This window comes from Perca fluviatilis, chromosome 20 (assembly GCF_010015445.1).
Source record: "Perca fluviatilis chromosome 20, GENO_Pfluv_1.0, whole genome shotgun sequence".
Classification (NCBI taxonomy): domain Eukaryota; kingdom Metazoa; phylum Chordata; class Actinopteri; order Perciformes; family Percidae; genus Perca; species Perca fluviatilis.
The window spans coordinates 3,151,647-3,178,936 of NC_053131.1; the positions used below are offsets into that span (position 1 = coordinate 3,151,647).

The following is a 27,290-nucleotide window of genomic DNA, read 5'->3' on the forward strand; positions in this document are numbered from 1 at the left end:
CCCATTGACATCACGCGGGTCGGTCTGTTTACAATTTAATGTAGGCCTAACAACATTTCTGTTTACATATTCTGTTATGTTTTGCACATTCAGGAAATGCCATGTGCTCAGTGCTGTAGTTTTATGTATCCAATTTATTTAGTATTAGAGCACTGCAGAATGTTTGGTTTTTGAAGCTTGAAAAGCTATGAAGTGTGTGTGTGTGTGTGTGCTGTGTTCAGACTTTGTTAAATGAAAAAGATTGTATTGTAAGGTATTGTATTTTTGGATGAAAACATAACCATATGAATTAATATAGAAAACTGTATTATATTGAACTATAAAGTATCCTAATGCATTCTGTCAAGTCAAATATCCTATATGGCTTTAATAGAAAAATGTATTTGACATATCGTGATGCATCAAGATATGGAATTGAATCGAATTGCTGACATGATAATCGTAATCAAATCGAATCGGGAGATCAGCGAAGATCTTTTTGTAACTACAGTGTACATGGCCCGATCTGCCCCTAAGTTGTCATGGTTGACCAGACTCACGGCCAGAAGACATTATGCCAATACTGAGTTATAGTCATGTTGTCGTTATACTTTGACGTCGTCCTCATAGCGGGTTGACCAAATCCTCCTCCAAAGTGTTTTCCGGAAAGCCTTAAGACCTTGATGATGCTTCATTTTGAAGATTGTGAGCTTTTATGGTGTGGCGCCATGGTGAATTTTGATGTTACGACATGAAACAGAGAGTTGTTGTAACTCGAATGTACATTGTCTGATCTGCCCCAAATCTTTCATACATGATGACAGTCCAGGCCTGAGGACATCTACAGGGGTCCTGGGCTTGGGTGTGGTGAAGTGGCTCAACAGCACCCCCTACAATATTTCAAATTAGTAGTAGATGTATGAAGGCATATGTATCATGTCCAGACATACAGTACAAAAAGGCCTCTTGGAGCCATACCCTAAACCCAACACAAAGTCAGCCATTTTGAATTGAAAATGCATTTCTTGGACGTTTTTGACCATTTGCAGGCGTTGTAGGCTACCTTAAAGTGATGGTTCGGAGTAATTTCACCCTAGGGTCCTTTGCACCATGACCTCGAGCCAAACAACCCCCCAGAAGCTTTTTTCACCTGGGTCTAACATTGGACAAGTTAGCATTATCAGCTGAATAGCTTAGCTCAGGGGCTAATGGATCCACGTTTGTATCTCGTAAATGACCCCACTAATAATGCCCAAAATGATGTTGGCTTCTGGTCTCTGCTGCTACCGGCAGTTAGACGAGTGCTTAGGGACGTCTACAAATTACAACACCGAAAAGAGATACAACAAAAATATTTATTAATTTAATGATTAAATAAGGTAATGTCTCCAAACTTTACCTCAATTATTACTTGTCTCCTGCTAGTTGTACTACAGCACTTACTTAAAAAAAAAAAAGTTAAATTAATAAATATTTTTGTTGCATCTCTTTTCTGTGTTTTCATTTGTCTCTGTTGTTTTCCATCCACCAACCTTCATCAAGAGGCATTAAATGTCTGACATCAAGAAATATTAGAAAATAGAAACTAAAAACTAGATAATACCAGCACTGTTAGCACATAAAGCCAGGGCTCCAGACTAACTTTTTTCACTAGGAGCACAGTGGCCCCCAACTGAAAATTTTAGGGGCGCAACCAGAAAATTTAGGGGAACACACCATAAATCAACATGCTAACCAAATATTCACATTTCTACTAATTTCCACTGTATTACTAATAAATACTTTGATAATAGATGCAGAAATTACAATGTGCCGTTTCAAATTCAGTGTCACTTTTGAAGATTCAACATAGAAGGCACCATTGCTGTCATGACAGTAAACAAAATATTTAAAAAATATACCAGCTCTAGTCTACAATTACAATGAATTCAACTTAAAATTAAACATGCATTGTTTAGGCTACTACCCTTAGGATTGGGTACCTTTCGCATCTGAACCAATATCGGTACCGATACCTGAAATTCTGTTCCAGTACCCAACGGTACTTTTTTCGGTACTTTCCCTCTGTAATTACAAAACAATTATTTCAGTTGTAAAAATAATTCCAAACCTATTCATCCTATGTACTTAGAACATTATGTTATTTTATTAGAATATGTTACACTCTAAAGAAATTTTAAAAATCCTACAACCTATTAAATTGAATAATTATTCATTTCTTACTCACTGTAACTTTTATTCTTGTATTTTTATATTATTATATTTTAGCCTGTTTTATTTTCATCATGACCGTTTTGAATTGCTCTTTAATGTTTCATGTAAAGCACTTCGACTTGCCTTGTTGCTGAAAGGTGCTGTAGAAATAAAGTTGCCTTGCCTTCATACCTCTACCTGTCAGTCAGTCACCAGGGCATAGAAACCACTGTGCCTGCTGCTTGTCTCAGAGGAAGTGTAACGTCAACAGCACCGCGACCGCTTTCGCCTCGCCATTAATATCATATCGCAGCAAACGCTGTCTGCATGAAGTTTTTAAAAACTGTAACCATACTGTAACCATATATTGCCGTGACTCCAACAAAACTGCAGAGCCGACGTAGTTTGCACAGTTGGCACCTCTGCGTGTGTGTGCGAGTGTGTGTCTTTGTGTCAGAGCTCTGCTCTCTGTCAACTTTCAGAGAAGACAGATAAGCTTGCGCTTACTCGCTCAGGTACCAACATTTTGACATTTAACGTGTAAAAAAAAGGGGGCAAATTTACTGGTCGCACATGTGTGACTGGATGTAAAATTCAGTCGCACACTCTCAAATTTTGATCGCAAAATGCGACCATTTGGTCGCAGTCTGGAGCCATGAAAGCAATTCTTAATCACCTTGAATCTCTTGCGTTATAATCTTTTATTATTTACAATATTGTTAGTAATAATCTATAACAATTTGGAAGACTTTAGACATTTACTTTTAGTTTAAAAGCATGCCGCCAAGCAGATACAGTATCATGCTGAAATACTCTAAATCTTATTATAGAAGAATTATTGGAATAGTACATGGTATATTGGAGATTAAACACAAGATTAGTATGTCCTTGCACAGTACTTTAGGAAAATAACTTGTAGATTACAGTGAACCAACGGCAGATCATTGAAGTCAGGAACATAAAGGTTTCTGGTGTTGTGTTTAAAATACAAATGTGGCCATACCAATTAACATTGAGAATGATTACATGTTAATTGAACACTTGATAGCATACAGCTAATCAACAGCAACACAAACAAGCTGCATGTTTGTAGGCTAAATCTAAATACCAAAGCATCTGCTGTCAATGATTAAACTCTCTAATCTAATCTGTAATCTGTAATGGAAATCTTTACTACCAATCACAGGGGGATGATCTGTGTTTTCGTTTTTGTTGTAACTGTGGTAACGAAAGTCCCATACTCAGAGTTAAGACATCTGAACAGGACGGAGAGACGGGCCAAAGGAAACAGATGGCGGACAGACGTTCCCACAGCAGGGATCTTCTGGCTTTTATTGGCAACGACAAAACTTGGTACAAAAAGTGCTTTCTGGGTACCGCAAGGGCTCAGCATGCACGGCCCAGACCAGACCAGACCAGACCAGGACTGCAGGACTAACAGTATCTACTGAGTCAGTGTCTCATTTCTCTGTAGAACAGTTACAGGTTCCACTTTGGATGTCAATGAAGATCTAAGAAGATCTGAGACATAACCAGATTTTCAGAAGAGGAAAAGATGTTAGTTTTTTTGTTGTTGTTACAATTTAATTTAACTATTATTTATAACAGAGAAAAGTTAAGCCAACTCCATTTTCAATATATGTTTTGGAAAATGGATTAGAAAAAACAAAACTTGTTTTTGGACTAATGCTTTATATTTTATTTTTGTTTCTAAAAGTAAAATCTAAATACCAAAAGATACACAGACTGGCTGTACATACATATGGTTACATTTACTGTATGTTGAAAATAAGCTCTGTTTGACACAGGCTTACGATATCTAAACCAATAGTGCCACATTTTTGGGAAATGCTTATTTGCTTTCTTTCGAGAGTTAAGAAGATCAACACTACTACAGAAGTACAGAGCTGGAACCAGGAGGGGATTAGCCTAGCTTAGCATAAAGATGTAAAGACGTCAGCTTGTGGTTTTTACAAGTAGTTACGTGTGACAAATGTTTAAAGTGGAATCTCTAACTATTCTTCTTGTCATTTGGGACGATTGACACAAGTTAAAACTGCCTCTACTATCTTTGTACAAAGACAGTACTTATTTAGTTCCATAGATTTGGTTATGTTTTGTTTGCTGTATTTAGTGTTTCAGTTGGCTTTGGTGTTCGGTTTGACTTCCTGTAGGCCTGGTGTCGAAGTCAACCTGACTGAATGTGGTCTGACTTGGTCTTGGACCTCAGTCCTGGTCCAGGCCTTGACATTAGGCCCTGTGGTCACCTTCCATGAGCATGCAGTCCTACAGCAGCATTCACAGGGAACAACAGGGGAAGGCTTCATGCAAATTTGGATCATCTCTTTTTCTTCTTCTTTTTATTGTGGTGGATATGTTTCATCTCAAAAATGTTACAGGCACTTCATCATCAGAATATTACAACGGTATCACATCAGCAGCACAATCTGATTGTCTCACATCTGGAATACAACCTGGGATCTCAAACTGAGCATGCTGACATGTGAATACAAATAGAACTCCTGGGAAATACTAATAAGAACATTAAACATTTACTATGTTAAAAAATAGAAATTAGATATTATAGATTCTGTACAATAACTCGACATGCATAAAATGTATCAGTCTGGGCAGTAAATATAGTTCATGTTCAGACTCACATGTATGAAGCCTTTTACTTTATGGTGATGGTGGTGATGATAATGATGATGATGATGATGATGATGATGATGATGATGATGAATGTGGTGAGTTTGGTAGTAAAAAAACAACTGTTTAGGATCACGTGTGTGTGTGTGTGTGTGTGTGTGTGTGTGTGTACTTCATGAGGTTCAGGGTTGTACTTTTCAACAATTGAACATTTGTATGATGGATGTATAATGTCTGTTTTCATTGGACAATAAATGTGATTGTATCTTGTAGCTATATTATATCTCATAAGTGTTCATTTGTCCAGTGGGTTCACTTTCGCAAAATTAATTACAGACTGTCATCTCCTTATTCCCATACAATCTTGTGTTTTTGAGTAATTATTTGCAGTTTCCTCCAATCACAGTCATCAAACTGAGCTGCACTTCATCAATTCTAAAGAAAGCTTTGTTGTCACCTGCCTGAAGAGAACAAACGCATCTCCTGCTTCCCCCCCCAGAGGGGTTTGGAGCTACAGTATCTGTCTACACAAACAAATGTAATCCCCCCCCCCTTCCGGGCTGAACTGCTGCCTTATGAATCAACGATGCTCAGCGGCATTACCGTCATCACACTGTACACAATTCTACAGCTGGAACCAGCAATTACCACAGAGCGAGTGTGTTGGGAGTGATTCACTGCATGTTATTAACAGCTGCAGTGAGATATTTAAAGCCTCTTTTTCAGCTCAGTGTTGATGGGTGTTGAAATGAGCTTTGCCCTGTGAAGGAGATGGAGGCCAGGCCAAATAACATAATTTCAGCGTCGACGAGGGAAGAGATGCTCTCATCCCGACCCCAGCTGCTGCTACTTCCTGCATGTAGTAGCACAAGTGTCGGGAGAATGTGAATGAGTGCTGAATATGAATGAGACGTCTTCCTCCTCCACTTGAATCATTAAACATCTTCACTTCTACTCTCGTGTTTGTTTCCTTCACAGTATTTTATGGCCACGTAATCCTCCAGTGGTAACACGAATGCTAGTGAGGTTTTCATCCAACTGTAGCTCAAATCGGAACCAAATTTTCAGAAAGAAAATGCAAATGTATGCACATTTCAATCCAATACTGAGAATATATGGAGTTGGTGCATTGAGTTTAACAGTTGATGGATGTAGGCCTAATTCTCCAGTAGGTGCCATTAAAACCATTGCGAAAGAAGAGAGACACAATGAGATGATGGCATTAAAAGAGAGGATGAAAATATGTAATTTCTGTTTGTTACATTTGTTAATGTGAGGAAGGTTACAGTCTCCTCGTTGCTGCAGTTCCTAGGAGATAGGGTTGAATTGATCCACCTCAGCCAGGCTAGATTTCCTTAATTTTGTTCAGACTGTTGGTGCAAAAAACTCAAAAACAGAGCCAGTGTGATAACTATGTGATAAATGACTTGTGCTTGAAGAAACAGATGGCTGATACATGTGAGGACTGGGAAATGTTAACGACCATAATATGTTACTTCCTTACTGGACTTAATGATTGGTTTGATATCATCATCATCATCATCATCATCATCATCATCATCATATACCGTATTTCCTCAAATAAAAACCGTGAGTCAATTAAAAGCCGGGCCTCTGATAGTGGCCGGGGGCGTGGTCAACACGGACAAATAAAGGCCGGTCTCAAATTAAGGCCGGGGGAAAAATAGTGTGGATAATCTCCTAACTGCTTTTCATATAATATTAAGTCAAAATAAAATTCAAGTTCATTGTACATTTCTACCAATTTAATTTAACAGATTCAACAATATATTCATGCTTTTTTCCGCACTTTGTTTTTCTGGATTATTGTCCTATGCGGTATGTGTAACTCAGCCAGGTGTAGGTGCAGTAACGTACAGGTGCCAGTAGATGGCAGTAGCTACACTGGCTGTAACACGGGGCTCATTTAGTGCTAGCAGAGAATGACGGGCTCTGGTGCTAGTGACGGACTTTTCAACAACAAAACGAAAAGAGTTTTAAAGTACGCGGAGGAAAACTCGGGTGAAAAAGCTGCGGGACGTTTCGACATTGACCCCAGGAGAATCTGAGACTGGAAGAAACAGAAGGATGAGCCGATAAGATTAGCTGACAAGAGCAGAGCACGGCTAGCTGGAGGTGGGAGGAAACAAGTTAGCCTGGAGCTAGAAACAAAGCTACCGGTAGCTAGCTAGCGTCTGTAACGTTAATCAGATACTGGTGTAACTACTGTATGCTCTTATTGTAATCTACCAGTAATACTGTAGTACCTGTATTTGAAATAAATATCCGGTACATTTACAGGGTTCAAACTGACACAATGGTGGTGTTTGATTAATTTTGACCCAAATTGCTTTGTCGCCCTTCTGGCTGTTGATGTATATGGTGATATTTTTGCAAATGTGAACGCTATGGTTTTTCATTTAAAACAGTTTATTTAAAATAATTATACTTATCAAACTGATGGAATTAGAAATAAAGGCCTGCCTCTAATAAAAGCCTGCTTCAAATACAAGCCTGGTCCCTTCTGCAGTTCAGGTAAATAAAGGCCCCGGCTTTTATTTGAGGAAATACGGTAGTTTCCACCATTCTCAGTTTGTTTGTGTTCAGTTTGAGACAAAACTGTGTTTCTGAGAGGAAGCGACAATAATATTTTCAATATTCCATCTTCAGGACGTTGCATCTTTCTGGTTCCTGTCTGCTTGAGTTTACCAACTCAACGTCTCGCTGTGCAGTTTCCTTTGCCTCTTCATTCATTTACCAGCCAGTAAAAGCAAGATTTAGAAATAACAAGTCACACCCACACACACACACACACACACACACCTCTAATCTGTGTGTGCTTTCTAACACAGCATTTCACTAGAAAAACTAAACCGCAGCAGCCTCGACTCACAACTGAGCTGCTTTAAGCTATAACTGTAAGGAAAAAATTCTCAGCTGCTCTTGGAGGCCGATGGATCTTCTACAAAGGGTTTTTTTATTGAGAAGAAGTTAATTTCCACAAGAAAACCTTCACTTTTAAAAAGGTTTTACATGCCAAAGAAATAGTTGTCGTAGTAACGGACTTGGATCTCAACTAACCTTGTTGAAGGCTGTCTTCTTTCTTTATTCACCAAAAGAAATATTTACGGTTAAACTTGTGTCGGCCTCCGAAAGCAGATGAAGTTGTTCCTCGTGTTGGCATCAAATAGGCAGCCAGGTTTGACGTTGATGTTACGGTAGTGGCGAGTGTGCTCTGACAAAAGCTAAGTCCTTGAATCCATCGCCCTCCGAAGCCACATGCATCATTTTGTCAGCGCATCAAATCAATCACTCCCTTTCCTCTTAAAATAACAGTCCTTAGTCCGGGAGGCATTACGCCTCCAGCAGGACGTGCCAGCGGCAGACCTGCTGTCCTCGACTCTCCTTCATGTCCTGCCAGTGGAGCTGCTCCTCCTCGCCGCTGCTGTTCTGGCCCAGAGCCACCCAGCCCACCATCTCCTTGCGCTTCATGCTGCGGCGGTTGTAGATGGAGACCAGCAGTGTGACGTCCGACAGCTGGAACAGTGCCACCTGGAAGACGAAGGTCTCCTTGTAGACGGGGTTGGGCTGGCCGCGGCGCACTGATGTCTTACAGCGAGAGATCTCCTGACCCACCGAGTTCAGCAGAGTCAGACGCCCATAGGTGTCTGGGCCAGAGGGGTAGGAAGAGGTGAGAAGAAGATGGAAAAACAAAACAGAAATATCAACCTTTTTCTGTCATGTTGGTAATCTAATAGTCTAAATCGACGATGTCCTGTACCTTCCTCTTCCTTTGTGTTGCCGTTCTAACCTCTGGTGGATTTGTGAGGACTATGGTTAACTGCTCCTCAGATCTCTGCAGGGTAAATCCAGACAGCTAGCTAGACTATCTGTCCAATCTGAGTTTTCTGTCGCACGACTAAAACTACTTTTGAACGTAAACATGGTCCACCAAAGTGGCTATTTTGCAGAGGCACCGTGGCTGCTTAGCGCCGCCCAAGACTATTGTGATTGGTTTAAAGAAATGCCAATAAACCAGACCACGTTTTTTGCCATCCCAGAATGCTGTGTGCACTCACCAGACCCTTCTCCGCAGCGCTGTGTAATGTAAACATCATATCCCGAATATGATCAGAAACGGGATAAGCCTCATAACCGCAATATTCACGTCCATGTTAACACACGTGATTCAAACAACATGCTAGCTCCGTCAGATTGAGTCAGAAAAATGGACATTGTGATTAATAGTGGACGGGTTGTTGGTGAAATAAGGTATAATTAATGAGGAAATGAGTACTGTGAGCAGAGCAGCTGCTCCTGTGCACATTTACGCATTGTGATCATTAGATGCGTTGCGTTTCTCACAGAAAACAATCGACGCACAGTGCGTACAGGATCAGGGCAGCCGGCACCACTGCCTGCGAGTGAGTGGGTGTCGGTACAGTGTTTGTGTGCTCAATGCATACCTGGTGGTCTGTTGATGGCCAGGTTTCTGAAGTGGCTGCCCTTGATGAGCTCCACAGACATGCGGCCCGTGGTGGCGTTGTAGGTGAGGCCCAGCAGCAGCTCGGGGACGCCGCCGTGGGTCAGAGACTGAGTGGACGAGGCGCTGTCGCTCTGAGACACGGCCGACAGGCTCAGCTGGGAGTCCACGCTCTGACACAACACACACACACACACACACACACACAGAGGATCCACAGTGAAGCAACGCAGCAGATATTTACACAGAGACAATTCAGTGGGATGGCTAGTACATTTACTCAAGTACTGTACTTAACTACAAATGTTGAGGTACTTGTACTTAAGTGTTTTCTTTTCATGCCACTTTCTACTTCTACTCCGCTACATTTGATTTTTTGCACACAGAACACATGTAGTTTATAAAATCTGATGTTTTATTATAAATTAAACTACCCGACAATATAACGGCCTACAAGTCCAGCTGAGATGATTAGACCATTAAACACACAACTCGATCGTTTCCAGTTTCTAAAATGTGAGGGTTTTTCTGCATTAAGTTCTTTGACTTTAATTACTTTAAGTACATTTTCCTGATGATACTTACATCATTTTACTTAAGCAACATTTTCAATGCAGAACTTTTACTTTTACATATTTTTTACAGTGTGGTATTAGTACTTTTACTTGAGTAAAGGATCTAAATACTTCTTCCACCACTGTTTGCTGATAGACCTATAACTATGTCTAAGACATGGAGTACACTTCACCTTGAGGTTATTGCGAGGCTCCAGAACCAGCGTCGTCTCCATGGTCCCTCCATCCGGGTCCAGCCCACCTAAACGCAGCACCTTCTCACCCATCATCCGCTCGCGGGACATCCGAGAGGCTCCGAGCGCGTACAGCCTGAACCTGACGGCCGACATGTGTAGCTCCGACGCCTCCAGGCGCGAGAAGCGAAACGTTTCGTTGAAGTGCGGCAGCGAGCCTTTCTGCACCGCCGTCTTGTGGCGTTGCTTCTTGGAGGGGAGAAGGACCATGTGCACCTGCCAGGAGTCCATGCCGCTGCGGGCCTTGTCTGGGATGTCCCGGGCCGCAATCACCGAGACCAGCAGCTTCTCCGTGTCGGGGCGGTACTCCAGAGAGAGGACCAGGTCTCCACATTTAGAGATGGGGGGTCGGGGGGAAAAGCTCGTTGGCAGAGGCGAGACATCATCCTGGGGAGGCTGCTCCTGCTGAGAGGAAGAAAACCAATCAAGCTTATTTGCTCATTCATTTGGCATTCTCTCTGCTTCTCTTCATAGTTGTCAGATTCATCTACCAACCCTTTGCAGGCTGGCTCAGGTTTGTCTCGGACCAGCTCTTAGTTAAGCTGATGTTGTTTTAGACTGCCGGGGGACTTCCTATGATATACTGAGCTCATTTCTTTCAATCTTTTTGCATTCATGTCCCAGTAATGCTTGTTTCTTACTTAGCTCCGGGGAACTTATTCGCCTCGCAGACTTGGATTGTGGTGGCACCGGGATTGTGGTTGCAGCTGCTGCCGTGGTCCTGCTCAACGCCCTGCTACGCCCTGCACTGCTACTACTATTATTTCTAGTTATGGTTCTATTGTCTTTATTGTTACTATAATTGCCACTGTTCATTATACCAACTGCTATAATTATTATGAATCACATTTCTCCATATCTGTATATCTGTATCAGTGTTTCTGTGTCCCAACTGGCAGCGGCAGATAGCCGCCCACCAAGAGTCAGGGGCTCTCTGAGGTTTCTGACTGTTTAAAGGAAGTTTTTCCTCGCCACTGCTTGCTCTTGGGGGGGGAATTGTTGAGTCTCTGTAAATTATAGAGTGTGGTCTAGACCTACTCTATTTGTAAAGTGTCCTGAAATAACTATTATTATGATTTGATACTGTAAATACAATTGAATTTGTACTAAATAAAGTAACAAATCATCAAAATAATATAACTTTTTTTATTCATGATAAATGAAGAAAGAAAGAAATAAATCAGATAAATACAAGGAGAAGTCCTCAAAGGCATTTTTATTCTAAGGTTAGACAATCTCATTTCTAACTACATCTGAACTGATGATCTCTCTGCTGCAGTCTATTAATAACTTAACACACTATCGGTTGAGATATGAATAGAAAGGCAACAGGAGAAGAAGGGCAAACAAAAGAATCGTTTAGACAGTGATTCCTTCCGGCCGCCCCTCCCAGCATGACGATAATCACATCAGCTGAGCGAACAGATCCACTCTCTTCTTCAGGATCCAGGAAGTAACGTAAAGTTGACCCAAATATATATCTGTTGTGTATCAAACACTCCTCCTGTATTTTTTTGCAATGTGGTTTCAAAACATTTGCACCTTGCTGTACGGCAGCTGGAACTTGGATTCATGCAGTTGTTAAAGAAACAAGTGATTTTGAAACCACTCCGGCAGCATAATTCACTTCTGTATGATCGCTATACACCATATAACTGTATATTTTGCATTTAATTTAAACAGTAAAATATCCGCCCACTTTTTACTAAGTTATTGTTTATAAGCATTGTATATTATTGATAAATATTGTATATTATTTTGCTCTTTATCTTTGTCTTTCTAATAACAAAATGGACTTTTACTGCTGCTGATGTTTTGCTAGTTATTGTATTATAAATCATATTGCTTGGATTCTGTACTTTTTATTGCTGCTATTTATGATCTCTTATCTCATTGTAAATAGAGTGTTTGTGAATACCTTAATAACGTGCACCATTTGAGGCTCACGCAATTGCAACTTTGTAGTGCTTGCATAATGAAAATAAAGTTCTAAAAAATGTTGGAAATGGGTGAAATAATAGTTATTAGTGGTACAAAGAAAAAGACAAATGGATTTGTTTGGGACGTAAAAACGATAACAGATAATAATTGACAAAGTAGCTTGTTCAGTGTAAAATTGGAAAGATGTTTTATTATCTTGTAAGACTCACAATCACCAAATGATTCTCCAAAAGCTATTTTCAAATGTTCAGAGACACAAAGTGAGCAGTAAAGGAGAAATAAACCCCCTCCTCCTCCTCCTCCCCCTCCTTCTCTTGTTCTTCTCTATGCAGTCAGCCTCAGCCTCCCGTACAGTCAGCAAACACATTATTGATTGTGTCAAGTGTTGACAGAGGAGGGCTGCGTGTTGCCGTCGACATGGCAACCGCAGAGACAGAGAAGATAATAACAGAGCTCGAGTCTATTGAACATGCAGGTCAGGAGGTTGACACATGAAGACGGAAACACAGACTCACCTGAGAAACATTTACTACTTCTTCCTCTGCAGGCAGTAGAAGTACTAAGCATTAGGCTACTGCTCGTTAAGGCCCTGACACACAGTAAGTGCCCATCGCCCTAGTTTTGCGGTGTCCGGTATGAAAAGCCAATGGGCTCACAATTCGCCGTGTGAATTGTGACGGATTGTGAGCCCATTGGCTTTCCATAAATTTTGTCTGCTTTTTTTGGCTAATTCAACATGTTAAATCAGCGTGGGTCAAATAGTTTTTCCCCTATATTCGTTCCTAGACAAAGCACTGCTGTGAATCCATGAACAAGGCAACTGTCTGTGGTTAGCAGGGTTGGCTATCGTTTGGGTTTTTCCCAATACCGGTATTAAAGCCATACTTTTAAAACAGTGCCGGTGCCTAAACGGTGCCTGAACCGATACTTTAAAAAAAGGGCACTAAATGACAGTCGGCCCGAGCCCGACAGGCATTAAGATATTTATGTCCAAGCCCAACCAGAGCCCGACACAGTTAAAATCTCGTTTTTTTCTCATACTAATGACACATACGTTTGTTTGTGTGGAAAGCCCGCTTTTATTAAGCAACTGTAGGAAGGCATTCGGAAATGTCAACAGATGAGCGCATCAGCACACACGGGGCATCAAGCGCACGTTAACACAGGCACGCACCTACATAATAAGCTTTTTTAAATTAAAAATATTCAATGCCTTATGCCTGCTGATGTGACTGAGCCCGACACGAACCAGAACATAATTTCTAAATATCTGTCCGAACTCGGCCCGGCCCGTCGGGTACCGTCGGGTCCCGAATGGCTCGGAAAACGCCAGGGTTGGATGGAATTCCATCAGAACTTCTTCTACAGTATTTTGACATATTAGGACCTACCATTTTACAAGCTTTAACTTCAGCCATAGAGATGGTTACTTTCTACCAACAAACCAACACTGCGCTAATTTCCGTTATACCAAAAAAGGGCAAAAATCTTACGGATTGCTCAAATTTCAGGCCCATCAGCCTCATTGGGACTGATATTAAGCTTTATTCTAAAGTCTTGGCTCTCCGCCTAGAGCGCTTTATCGAGAAGCTAGTCCACCCTGACCAATCAGGTTTCATGCCAAAGCGTCAGACTATTTCATGTAATAGAAGAAGCCAAAAACCTTCAACAATGGCAGCAGTTTTATCAGTGGACGCGGAAAAGGCTTTCGACCGCCTAGAGTGGAACTACTTGTGGCAAGTAATGGAGAGGCTTGGTTTGGGGGCCAAATTCATTGACATGGTGCATACTTTATATGCGAATCCCACGGCCATAGTCTCAACCAACGGCTTGCATTCTCAGCCATTTCCCATTGAGCGGGACTTGCGACAGGGATGCCCGCTTTCCCCCATGCTGTTTGCAATCTCTCTTGAACCGTTAGCCCAAGCCATGAGGCAAAATAAAATCTGTAATGTCCAGATTAAATCCAATAGCAGCTCAATATCATTATTTGCAGAAGATATTGTGTTGTACATCTCTGATCTTGAGGACTCTATTCCAAAAATTCTTAAGATCCTCAACGAATTTGGCTCAATCTCCGGCTATAAAATTAACTGGAATAAATCTAATCTTCTTTTATTGAACAACAGGCATGTGACATCAGCAATTAGTGTTACAATACCAACCAAGCAAAATTACATATTTGGGCATTACCATACACATCGCTACAGCGAGTTGTCCAGGACAACTATGAAACTATATTAAGTAGTGTTCAAAGGGATCTGGCCAATGTGCTGGCGGCATCAATACGGTCCAGGATTGCTGTTGTTAAAATGAAATAGTTCCTCGTGTGAATTTCTTAAGTACAATGATCCCCTTACCCCCACCAATACATTTCTGGAAGAAACTTGATACCTTAATTCGGCAGTATATTTGGAATAATAAACAACCTAGGCTAAAATACTCTACCCTGCAACGTACCACAAACACGGGAGGCTTGGCTCTCCCCAACCTTAAAGTGTACCACAGAGCCTTTCAGCTACGGGCTCTCAGAGTGTGGATGGACCTGTAAGCAGTGGAGTGACAGAGGTATTTATACTTTAGACCAGCTATTCAATGAGAAAGGTATGTTGAGTTTTGAAGACCTGAGAGCTAAAGATGCTTAAGATCAGCCCTAAAATGTTATGGAGTGCCATTTTCCTGTGAGAGGATTAGTGTCCAAGATTTATGCTAAACTTCTGAAAGTATCCATAGGAGAACTCCCAATAGTAAAGAAATGGGAACGAGAGCTGAGCCCTGAGGGGAATGCAATTGATTAGGAGACAGTTTGGGACAACAGTTTTCATTGTTCCAAAAACCCAAATCACCACTTCAACATATGTCATAAGACATATTGGACTCCCCAGAAGAGATACGTCTCTAAAGTCATTCCCAGTCCCTATTGTACTTTCTGTCAACCTGAACAAACTGGAACTTTCCTTCATATGGTCTGGGAGTGTGAACAGGTGCATGAGTTTTGGAATAAAACAACATCAATAATATCGGCTGTGATAGGATGTCAGTAGGAGTTCCTACCGACCCGATTGTTTTGTTAATTAATGACGACTCTAAATTACACCTGCTTGGGACGCAGAGGAAAATTTGGCTAGCTGGCTCAACTGCAACCGAGAAAATGAAAGCTCAACGCTGGCTCCCCCCTCACTCACTTTGTATAAAACAGTGGTTGGCGTATTTTCTGGACATAGTTATGCTTGAGCTCTCTACAGCAAAGATTAACAAAGCCAGATCATCAACTACCAGCCTATGGGAAAGCACAGCAGCACAAATATCAGACTTAATGACCTCAGCATCACAAGAACTAGAGGAGAGTGATTAGGCAAGGTGCGGTTTCTGTTTGTTTGTTTGTTTGTTTTGTTTTCCTCGAGACCGCAGAGCGTGGGGGGTGGGAGAGGGTCTTTGTTCTTGTTCAATTCGTGTTGATCTGTTCTGTGCGCCATCTGACATTACCTGTCACACATTGTGGAATTTGTTTTGTATGTCTGAAGGTGCTAATAAAAAAAATGATCACCAAAAATAAGTGACGATTCTCTGACCAATCAGTGCAGTGTTTTTACTCCACTTTCTAGTATTGGCTCAGCCCGCTCAGATACAACATATAAAGAAAATATAAGTAACAATAACTAAAAAAACTGATAAATTGGCTGAATAGGCATTCATTTTAAGGTACTGTCTGCCAACCTTAGCAGTGTTTGCTCTAATATTTGTTCACAGCAAAAGTCCTTGAAATTATAGTAGCACTGCACCACTGCTGAGGCAGTAGTACTATTAGCAGCAGCAGTACTAGCTTTAGCATGAGCATTGGCAGGACTGTTTTATAACTGTATAAATAAACTGCTACAACATGGCTCCACTGATCCAAAAGTCATTAGTTATTTATGAAACGTTTCTAGATGTGTCAGTGTCGCCCTGTGTGTGTGTGTGTGTGTGTGTGTGTGTTTCTGTGTGGGAGGTGTTTACTGCACAGATTGCAGATTGTGTGATTCGGTGACTGAGAGGTTGATACAGTAGATTCTACATTCCCACTTTCCTACATGTACAAACAGAAATACATGTTAGTAGCTGTGTGCAAGTATTTCTGCATTATTTGTACACACACACACACACACACACACACACACACACACACACACACACACACACACACACACACAGTGATTATTCATGAGCCAGTCATGTTAGCCAGTGCAGCGTGGAGAGTGAAGGAAATATCAACTATTTATACAAAACCTCGAGGCCTCAGTGAACCGTGTTTGGTTTTTTTCTTCCAAAATGAACCTGAGAGGATAACATGGCAGAGTGATAATCCTCTCACAGCTCAATGATGATGATGATACCTCTGCCAAGCATGATGGGTAACAGCAGGGCTGCGGTCATCTTACTGACCCTGTTAAGTAATCCCTGCCTTGGTAATTTTTTTTTGGGGGGGGGGGTCGGATTATTGTGAACTGAGAAAGTGTGAAATGTTGTTGAAGTTTTATCAGGATTGGTCTGTAAGTTTGTGAGGTACACTTATAGAATATAAACAGAAATAAAATAATTGCAAATGACTTCTTAACTTGCTTAATATCAATGATTGAAACTGAAAACACACTTTAATGGATTTTTGATTCACAATAATAATCCACACCCCTCTTTATTATCTAAATCAGAGATCTTCAACTAGGGGGTCCTCAAGAGTCACTGCAGGGGGGCCACCAAATTATTGTCAAGTTTTTTCAAAAATTAAAAAATAATTTCAACATATTATTAGCAAATATAAATCCCCACTGATGATAGGCTTACTGGCCTATATTGTAGGTAAGGTAGTCACTAAGATTGCCACACACATATACAGTAAATTGTAAAGATTCACTGTGCCACATGTATGTGTAACATTAAAAGGTGATTTATAAAATCCTAACAATTAGTATTTTAATAGCTTAGTATTCTATATTCCTTTATGTATACAGGCTTGAGGCTGCCCTACATGTTATTGTAGGCCCAGTTTAATGCAACTTCATTTTCTACAATATATGTAGTCTCTCTTTCAGTTAAGGGGTCCTTGGCTTAAAAACGTTGAAGACCGTTGATCTAAAGCAGCAAACAGGGACGGAGAGTGTGCGCTAAATCGCCGTACCTGTGGGCTCCGGGTGGAGGAGCTGTCCGCGGCGTTGTTTTTTTTGTAATCCGCAGCCTTCTCCGTGTCCTCCCTGCCATCTGCGGCCTGCCGGTTCAAACTCGGGGTGGGACTGTCCCTGGCGCCCAATGCTTTCAGTGCAGCAGGTTTGTTCGGAGAGGCCGCCGCCGCCGCCCTCTCGCTCTCCTCTACTGCTGCAGACAGCGGGTCCTGGAAACCCCGCTGCTGGCTCTGAGCATCCATTTCTGCATGAGGGAGGCAACAGAGGAGGGAAAGTCAGCATTAGGCTTCTCTGGTGATCAGCTTGGAATCTGTAGGTGTGAGGACAGAAGACTTGACCAACTTCACCAATTTTAGATGATATTGCGTAATCCTTCAAACGTTGGCCTTTTCCTGAGACAGACACACTCGGAGAACAGGCCATACCTCAGACCAATCAATAGCAGTTATTTCCAATTCACCATCATTAAGGTCGCTCTGACTCCTCTATGAATGGCTGCACAGAGCGTTGACCATGGCAACAGGCTGAGGTGAGTCATTCGCCTGTGTGTGTGTGTGTGTGTGTGTTACCTTGTTCATGTTCATTAAAGATGGAAAATAAATACCAGTGGAGACAGAGTGACCGAACAATGTCACCACCACCCACCACCCACCACCCACCAGCTGCTGGTTTGAAAAGGAGGCAGTTTAGGTTTGTATTTGCTCGTTGGGACAATAATTAATGTGATGCTTTTTGGTGAGCTGCGGAGCAACTAGCTGTGAGGCGAAGCTCTCGTGAAACAATCATATTTTCCTGTTTTAATAGTTTTTTTGGACGTTTCATAACCTTTTTTCTTGTTATTCGTTCGGACTCTGTCAAGGTCTAATTGAAGTGACATGCATTTAGGCCTTTACCTTAGCACAGCGCTATTGCAACCATAGATACACTGGCTTAGCCGCGTCACCCTCCCCAGCTCCACCCTTTTGTCCAAATATGGTCACTTCTGGCTCCAAAATACCAAGATGGCGACGTCACACACGCCCGCCTCGGAGATGAATTGTCTTTAAACCTTTCCTACGTGATGCGACATGCAAATAAGGGGATGAGAGACTGACTCTTGCTGTTTGTGAGGTCCCTAAAATAAATAACAGTTTGCTAAGAAGTTATCAAGAGATTAGTCTATATCCACAACGTTCCACCTCCAGATGTCCCTCTTTTCGGCCGGATGTTCGTCAGCTTCTCTTTATTTGTGTTGGCGTTCTAACCTCCGGTGGATTTGTGAGGACTATGGTGAACTGCTCCTCAGGTCTCTGCAGGGTAAATCCAGACAGCTAGCTAGACTATCTGTCCAATCGGAGTTTTCTGTTGCACGACTAAAACTACTTTTGAACATACACAAGTTCCTCTAAAACAAGAACCTTCCGAGGCTATTTTGCAGAGGCACCGTGGCTCCGTCCGTTGCCCAAGATGATTTTGATTGGTTTAAAGAAATGCCAAATAACCCAGAGCACGTTTTTCTCCCATCCCAGAATGCTGTGTGGACTAGCAAGACCCTCCTCCGCAGCGCTGTGGAGGAAGGTCTGGCAATGCGAGAAGGGCTTTTGGGCTTTTGCATGGCGGTGCATCAACATAAGCCTGGATGTATCAGGTAACGTTACCTACATTTTAAACTTACATTAGGCTATAAAGTTAGGACTATGCTAATTTGAATAACATTAGCTATCATTAATATCAGTCTGTGGTATAGGATTGCCACTATATGTTATAAATCAACCTATGATTAGTGACATATGATACCACAGTCAACTAATGACATTCGCAGATCCAAGCCGGTACGCAGGCAAAGTGTTGCTTACCATCTGAAAAGATCTTTACTCTTTTTATTCAGTCACATTTATACATGTGGAGAATGTAGTTTGATTTGCAGGGTGGAAAAATATAACCGGTGCTGCATGATCCAGGCTCAGTTGATAATCCAGATTATGTTTTGGAGGATGTTGGGATTATCATTAATCACAATTTTTAGGAAGAACATTTTAGGAACATTACTTAAACTTTTGGCAATCTATGTGTAATACTTGACTACAGAAATTCATAAATTCAGATGACATGCGACTGTATAATGGGGCTGTGTTCCTTCTCTAAATATCACAACTCTTTGGGTAAAACAACAACAAATCGAGTACGGCCTCCAAAAATAACATACATAGCAAAAATGTGACTTGTGTTTTTGTATCCTATCTAGTCCTTTAAGATTATCTTAATCTTATTAATTAGTTATCAAACCAACAAATAACACTTAAACAACAACAACAAGTCCATTTCGACAAAAGTGAAAGAAGACTAAAAATGGTCCTGTTTTTGCTTGTTGCCTTCCAGGTCGCTCTCAAAACACGAGAAACCAGCTGACTACAAACAAGTGTCCTAATTAATGCTGCTATCTGTGCACCCTCACATCCAGCCACAGCGGTCCAATCCCACTGAGCCTCCCTGAGCTCTTTACAGCCTCTAATCTGCAGTAAAAACCTTATCTGGGGCCTTTTGGCTCATTGACACTGGGATGGATTAGTGGTGGATCTTGCTGCTTTTCTGAGTTTCAGATCTCTAGCTTGATAGAGGTGCAAACAACAATCTGCTCTCCCTGAAGCTTCTCATAGAAATGTTTTAGTTTTGAAATGCTTGACCCAGGCTTGACCAGGTGGTCAGAAAGAGGATGGGAAGCTCATGTTGCACTTTTTTCTACTCAATGTGCAATTCTAATTAGTGAATTCTTTGCTAACAGGTCAGCTACAAGCACCAGGGTGGGAAATTAGCACCCGCCACCCGCCAATGGAGGGTATTTTTTCAAAGTGGCGACTGTGGTGACTTTGCCTTGTTTACCAGCCACAGTGGCGGGTGGATTGTAAAACATTCCTTGTAACGGATTGGACAGTTTTTGTCAAAGAATGCTGTTGTTAAGTAAGAATGCACAATGCTTATAGGAGTCGCGTTACGTTACGGTAGGGTTCCACACACCTGATTGAGCGAGATGAGAGCGAATCGCCGAGGGGAGCGAAATAAAGTTGACGAAAGTTTAACTTTATTCAAATGAGGACCACTCGAGAACCAATCAGGTCCGCGTGTTTGTGTTTGGAGGCGGGAGTTACAAAAAAAGTCTGACCAAGATGGCGGAGGTCATCAGCGCAGTATCATGAAAATTTTGATGTGATCGGTACTTCTTTCAACACGAATTGTGTTTTATATGACAGACAAACTTAATTAGGGCACATACACCACTAAATAGATCACTGTATATGTTAGTTTAAACACTCAAACTTTTCAGCTAGCCGACAGGCTAATCGCTAGCATGTTCGGACATTGGATTTCATTGTAGCCTAGCCAGGTAGCTAGCTAGCTAGGCTACTTGTGCATTTGTTTGATTACATGTTTTATTGGCAAACATTGACGCTTGTAGCAACACGGATTGTTGTTTATATGTCACACGAACTTAAACAGGGCGAACACACACCACCAAATAGACCACTGGAGATAGTTTAAACACTCAAAATGATTCAGCTAGCCGACAGGTCACCTGCTAGCATGTTCGGACATTGCATTTCATTGTAAGCATAGCAAGGCAGCTAGGCTACATAGCCAGGTTACCAGAGCATTTACGAGCTAACATTTTACCGATGGTTTGCTGCTGTGCATTTTTACCGCCCTGTCTTCTGACAGCCCGGGACATTTAAAAAAATGTTGCGGTCTTGCGTGTTGTTTTCGCGACCACGCCCCCCGAGGCAAACTTTCGCTGGCCGAAATTCGCGAGGTGTTTCGCTGTGTGGAACCCTACCGTTACTGCTAATGAATCCCCAAAATGTCCAGATTTTGCTGCTTCATAATAAAAACATTCAAATACCAACATAACGGAGGACCTTTATTGTGAAGAACTTACAGGAAATGAAACCGTTCACAGCCGGGGCTTTGACCACGCATAGTCGAGTAGCTAGTTTTCAGCGCTAGTCCGTGAGTCCGTGACACATGTAGCTAGCTAGCTGAGCTGAGGTACAGACGAAAGGAAAATTATCTGTTAAAAAATGTGGCGACATATCCCCGGTGCTAAGAGGCCCGCCGCGGAGTCAGCAGTAGCTATGGATGTACAAACTGTTGAGAGCCAAGTAAAGAAAAAGAGAAGGTACTTCTCGAACAAGTGGCGCATTGACAACCGTACAGCGAAAGACCGTTCAAAACATTTCAGACCGTCCTGCCAACCTGTATACATTTTAACGTCAATGTAGACTAACGATGTTTAAAGCCCATGTTGCAAGTTAACCACCACTGTTGATTAATAGGTACATATAGCACTCAATATATGTATATCATTGTTAAAAATGTCTCCAAATAGTGTTAAAGGCCAGTTTTTGTCAGGTTTTTGTCGTTTTTGGTATTAGTGGGTTTTTTCCCGCAATTCGGTGATGACGTCACGTTGGGGAGACGTGCATCAGCCTAGTACTAGAACTATGGTGACTGACTGGGATGAGGAAGAGGGTTTTTTACCGTCCGTGAATAGCACCAAGTGAAAGTCAATGTTTTATTTATATCTAGTGACAGTGATCATGTCGTTAGTTCAGATAAGTACCGGTAAACTTATCTAGATCTAGAAAATACAAGGCATCATGCTAGCTATGTGCTAACTTGCCAGTCCCACCTGTGAAATCCCCCGATGGTTGTAAACACATAGATATGATTGATATCATGATTCGATATCTCACGTTTTGATGGTAGCCTACTAGCTCCAGTAACAACATATTTGCCTGGTGTTTATTTATTACTTGGACGGGGATGCTGTTCAGCTTTTCACAAGTTTAGACAGCTAGCTAACGCTACGCCGACGTTTCGCTAACGTTAGCGAACAGCATTAGCCTAGCCGGCTAGGTAAATATTACAACTGCCTTCGGAGTTTCCTATATCTGCGTCCATGTTGTCAACATAAGACTTGTGGCGTTAGTGCTCCTTTTGTACCATAACTTTATTGAATGAAATGTTAAACTTCGCTCCTACAAGATGGTTTTTGTTAGTTAGTTAGTTACACACAAAGCTAACTGGCTATAGTTAGCCTGTACGTATGCTAGTGGACATTAGCTAACGTTGCATAGCCAGCAAGCAGCTTCGGCGAGCTAACCTCGACAGCTAACACATCCATGTGTCTCCATTTCAAAACATCACTGCAGATTGACTGCTTTTAACAGCAGAGGTTGATTGTGGGCAACATACTGTCGCGGTTAGCTAGCTCGCCGAAACTACTGCCGATTGCCAAAGTTGCTGGCTGGCTACGCAACGTTAGCTAATCCCGCTAGCATACGTACAGGCTAACTATAGCCAGTTAGCTTTGTGTGTAATGTTACAAAAAAAACAGCTATTTCGTAGGAGCGAAGCTTAATATTTCATTCAATAAAAGTATGATACAAAAGGAGCACTAACGCCACATGTCTTGTGTTGACAACGTGGACGCAGCTCCGAAGGCAGTTGTAATACCGGTATTTAACTAGCAGTCTAAGCTAACGCTGTTGCGTAACGCTTAAAGGCGGCGCGTATCGTTAGCTAGCTGTTTAAACTTGTGAAAAGCCGAATAGTATCCCCGTCCAAGCTGCCTTTCACTTCCCCCCCAATATTATTATTCACATAATAAAGACACATTGACTCGGTCGAGACCAAAAGCCATATTTTGCCAGATCAGTGGCAGAAACCGTGACCGGGTCAGTGAACCGAGACGGGGCTTTCGCCTGTCGTCTCCCCAACATGACGTCATGCAATGCATTGTGGGGGAAAGACAAACCGCTGTAAAATAGTACCTACTTTTTCGTGTTATATTCTGTTTTGTATACATGAATACCAGTTTAAATGTTTATTACCAACAAGCAATTACCACAAATTCGTTGGAAAATTAAACTTGCAACATGGGCTTTAAGTAGCTGCTGCCGTTTTAATCCTGTCGGCTCTCTGCTGCTCAGTTCTACCCCGCGACTGACGAGACACACACACACACACACACACACAAACACACACACACACAGGATGCAGGAAAAACCGGAGATGAGATGTACAGGATGACCTAAATTGAGGACAGCTACATTTGTTATTGTAAGACCAATGATAAGTTTAAGTCCAATAAGTCCTTTATCAAACCGTATGAATGTGTGTCTCAGGCCAGGATAGGAAATTAACTAACAATGTAAAGATCAACAAGCTACTGACACATAATAAATACATTTATATTAATAAAATATGTATTAATAATAAGTAATTTAATAAAGCAATTAAAAGTATGCTAGTGCACTTTTTATAAATTTGAATTCCGGAAAAAGTGGCTGGTAAAAAATTTAAGTGGCTGGTAAAATTGGGCATCCACCAGCCACTTTGGCTTTAATTGCTGGAGATGTAGTCTATATCGGCAACGTTTCACTTCCGGGATAGTTCAGGTGCTGCCGGAAATTCCGCCCGGAATATTATACTACTCATTATACTCATATTCGACCAGATGTCTGTCTTTCTTTGTGTTGTCGTTTTAACCTCCGGTGGATTTGTGAGGACTGTGGTTAACTGCTCCTCAGATCTCTGCAGGGTAAATCCAGACAGCTAGCTAGACTATCTGTCCAATCGGAGTTTTCTGTTACACGACTAAAACTACTTTTGAACGTGCACATGTTCCACCAAAACAAGTTCCTTCCTGAGACTATTTAGCAGAGGCACCGTGGCTCCGTCCGGAGCTTAGCCCCACCTGAGACAATTGTAATTGGTTTAAAGAAATGCCAATAAACCAGAGCATGTTTTTCTCCCATCCCATAATGCTGTGTGATGCTGTAGCCAGACCCTCCTCTGCAGCGCTGTGGAGGAGGGTCTGGCAATGCGAGACTACGGGAGATGTGATAGAATGCCATTTATTGTGAACTGAAGCTGTGAAAATGTGACGCATGATGATAAACAGAAGACCGTCGCGGTCGACAGCCTCCTGGTTTCCTGATGGAACTTTAACAAGCTACTGGGACTTGAATAACAAATATGATGCATGGAAACTCATTGTTCTAAAAAACAAGCAGACAGGAATATTTATCATAGACTAAAAATAGACTATAAAGATGGACGCCGCGTCTCCACTTCCTCCCGCTGTACAAAATGAGACCAAAACCTCCCAGATACGGGCGCCGCCATCTTGTAATCTTGGAGCCAGAGTCAGCAGTCAGTGATCGGGCGGTGGCGCTGCGGTATCAAAGTCCTGCCCATACACCCGCCCGACCAAACGCGAGTCAATCCCAGCTGTCAATCATTCATGGTGTTTCAGGCCATTTTTACAGCATCAAATAACTAATAAAACCAAACTGATCACAGTAATGAACATTTGAACAAACATCAGCATGATCAGAATTACCTAAAATGACAGAAACCATCTTTTGAAAAAATATTTTTGACGTGTACTTTGATTTTTTTGTTTGGCCTGTGTCCCATCTGCTAACATGGAGGGGGCGGGGCTTATGACCTATACTGCAGCCAGCCACCAGGGGGCCTCCAAATGTTTTGTCTTCCTTTATACAGTCTATGCATCTACCCCTTGTATAAATGGTATGGCCAGATCTCTGACATCTTACAAATGCATATGGATACATAGATCCTAATATCCCCCAATGTAATCATAGTGTGTCCAGATGAATGCAGTGTGTTATGGGAGATTTTGGCAGCACACCTTCACAGTCTGACGGCTCGGTGCTGCCCTCCTCCTGGTCCGACAGTCGGGTGAATTTGTGGTGTCGGCCCACCGACAGCTGCGTCTGCTGCGGCTGCTGCTCGCTGCCGTTTGCTGCTGCTGGGCTACGAAAAGTCTGCGAACGTGACACCGAGATCTCAAACTGCTTCAGGACCTCAGCTTCGCTGTCAGAAGAGCTGCTGCCTTCGTCATCATCATCATCGTCACCGTAGCTGCTCACTGGAGGGAGAGAAACACAGGGAAACACAGGGGGTGATGAAGGAGAGAAGCTGGGAGAGGAGAGGAGGAGACAAGAGGAGAGGAGGAGAGGAAGAGACAGGAGGAAAGGAAGAGACAAGAGGAGAGGAAGAGACAAGAGGAAAGGAAGACACAAGAGGAGAGGAAGAGACAAGAGGAAAGGAAGAGACAAGAGGAGAGGAAGAGACAAGAGGAAAGGAAGAGAGGAGAGGAAGAGAGGAGAGGGGAGGAAGAGAGAAGAGGAAGAGACAAGAGAGGAAGAGACAAGAGGAAAGGAGAGGAAGAGACAAGAGAGGAGAGGAGGATACAAGAGAGGAGAGGAGGATACAAGGATGAAAAGAGAGGAAGAAACAAAGAAGAAAGGAGAGAGAGGATGAAACAAGGAAGAAAGGAGAGGAGAGGAGGAAACAAGGAAGAAAGAAAAGGAGATCCAGATTGAAGAAAGCATAAAAACACTTGAGTGAATTTGGAGAATCACTTTGGTCCGTTTCAGGTGGTGTCTGTCCTGGCCGGTATCAGCCTGATTCTCAGATTTCATACCAGCCCAAACCAACAACTTAAACAGGCAAACCCACTGACGAGTTTGTTTTAACCGAAGCAAACAGGTTAGGTGTGATCGTCTCGGTCCTGAAAGATACAGCGCTGTCAAACCTATTCTTTATGTGCTCTGGTTTGTCAGTGGAGGAGTTCTTCAACTTGTTATGTTTTCTCTTCAGGTCGTTGTCTTTTCACAAAGAAAAAAATAAGACCAAGCTGACCAAAATCCATCACTAAAAGCTACATGAGAATATTTAATTTCATTCTCTGACTAGCCACCGGAATCCCAGCATGCAAAGCACCTGGCTACAGGAGCCGCTTAGCTTAAACCATAGAAATAAAATAGATAGAAAGGCCACTGAACTGTATGCCGTGGTCATTTGATTAGTACAAAACAAAATGGCGATTGTTGTAAGTGGTGAAAGAAGTACATAGATCCTTTACTTAAGTAAAAGTACTAATACCACACTGTAAAAAACTACTCTGTTACAAGTAAAAGCCATACTTTGAAAATGTTAGTTAAGTTAAAGTATGTAAGGGTCATAAGGTAAATGTACTTAAAGTATTAAAAGTATTAAAAGTATAAGTACTCAATAAGTACTCAGTACCAATTTAGAAACTGGAAACGATCCAAACAGTTGTGCCAACCAACTAAGGGCCTGATTTACTAACACTAGCGCAGTTTGCGCTGCGTCTGTTTATGCGAGTTCGGTAATAGCGCACGCTATGCTTCCACATTTTGCGTAGTATTTATCAACCCTGACACCCATCAGGCAATCAGCGTCTTTCTCCGCCCACTACACCGTAAATTGCGCTGTAGCAAAGCGGTACTGGTGCTATGATATGGCTGAGTGCTGCTGCGATATTCCCACTGCTGATGCTATGACTGTTTGAAATGATCCTGATGCCAATATTTGTAATGTAGCGCGGAGTTTAACATCTGCTGGAATGGGATGTGAACGCTGAATGGGAGATTCAATTTCATCTTTGATTTCTTCCAGTAACTCTAATATTGCATGGCTGCTTGATCTGTAACGCTAAATGACGTTGTGTTCACTGACAAAGTGTGATTCTTGTGTTAAAAATATTTTCAGCCTCGCCTATGTCTTCGTCTTGCTCAAATTACTGTTGCCATTTCACCAGCGGCACAAAGGTCTACGAGGAAACTCGATTGCGGCTGGTTTAGACCTGCTTTTTTTAGAGGCGGAGAATTTCCCCCGCAGAATAGAGGCGCGCTCTGTAATGGGAAAAATTACATTTAAGCATAATTCCTTATATTTTTATGTTTTATTTCTACTTTAATTCTCTCACATTATTGAAAGACAGTTTATCTTAGTTTCTGCTTAACTGCTGAGACGTCCAGTCTGGAACATAATGTGAGCACTGTTTGTCTGAACAGATAGGGGCTACAAGGTCACCTTAAAACTATCTCTAGTTTTCCCATGCCAGTTAAGATGTAACTGGGGGGGGGTGAAAGTCGTAGAGGGAGGAGGAGGCGAAATGGCTCCGAGATGTCTCTTGTATTTCTCTGATTGTGTGGTTTTAGTCTCAGTCTGTCTTATTTGTTTCAATTTACTAAAACTCTGAAAACCT

At 42.0% G+C, this 27,290-nt stretch overlaps 1 protein-coding gene across 5 annotated transcripts in view; it reads right to left on the minus strand.

The window, feature by feature from the left end:
- Positions 1–7,578: 7,578 nt before the first annotated feature.
- Positions 7,579–27,290, minus strand: part of syt16 (synaptotagmin XVI) — a 53,508-nt gene continuing 33,796 nt past the window's right edge. For 4 of the 5 annotated variants that reach the window (XM_039786433.1, XM_039786432.1, XM_039786429.1 and 1 more), the window contains 5 exons: positions 24,903–25,142; positions 17,209–17,453; positions 10,053–10,517; positions 9,288–9,477; positions 7,579–8,489 (listed from right to left, as the gene is read on the minus strand). In XM_039786433.1, the coding sequence (XP_039642367.1) occupies positions 8,176–8,489; positions 9,288–9,477; positions 10,053–10,517; positions 17,209–17,453; positions 24,903–25,142 (1,454 nt within the window). In that variant the 3' untranslated portion in view covers positions 7,579–8,175. The remainder of the gene's footprint in view (positions 8,490–9,287; positions 9,478–10,052; positions 10,518–17,208; positions 17,454–24,902; positions 25,143–27,290) is intronic. The other variant, XM_039786430.1, reaches the window with a different exon arrangement.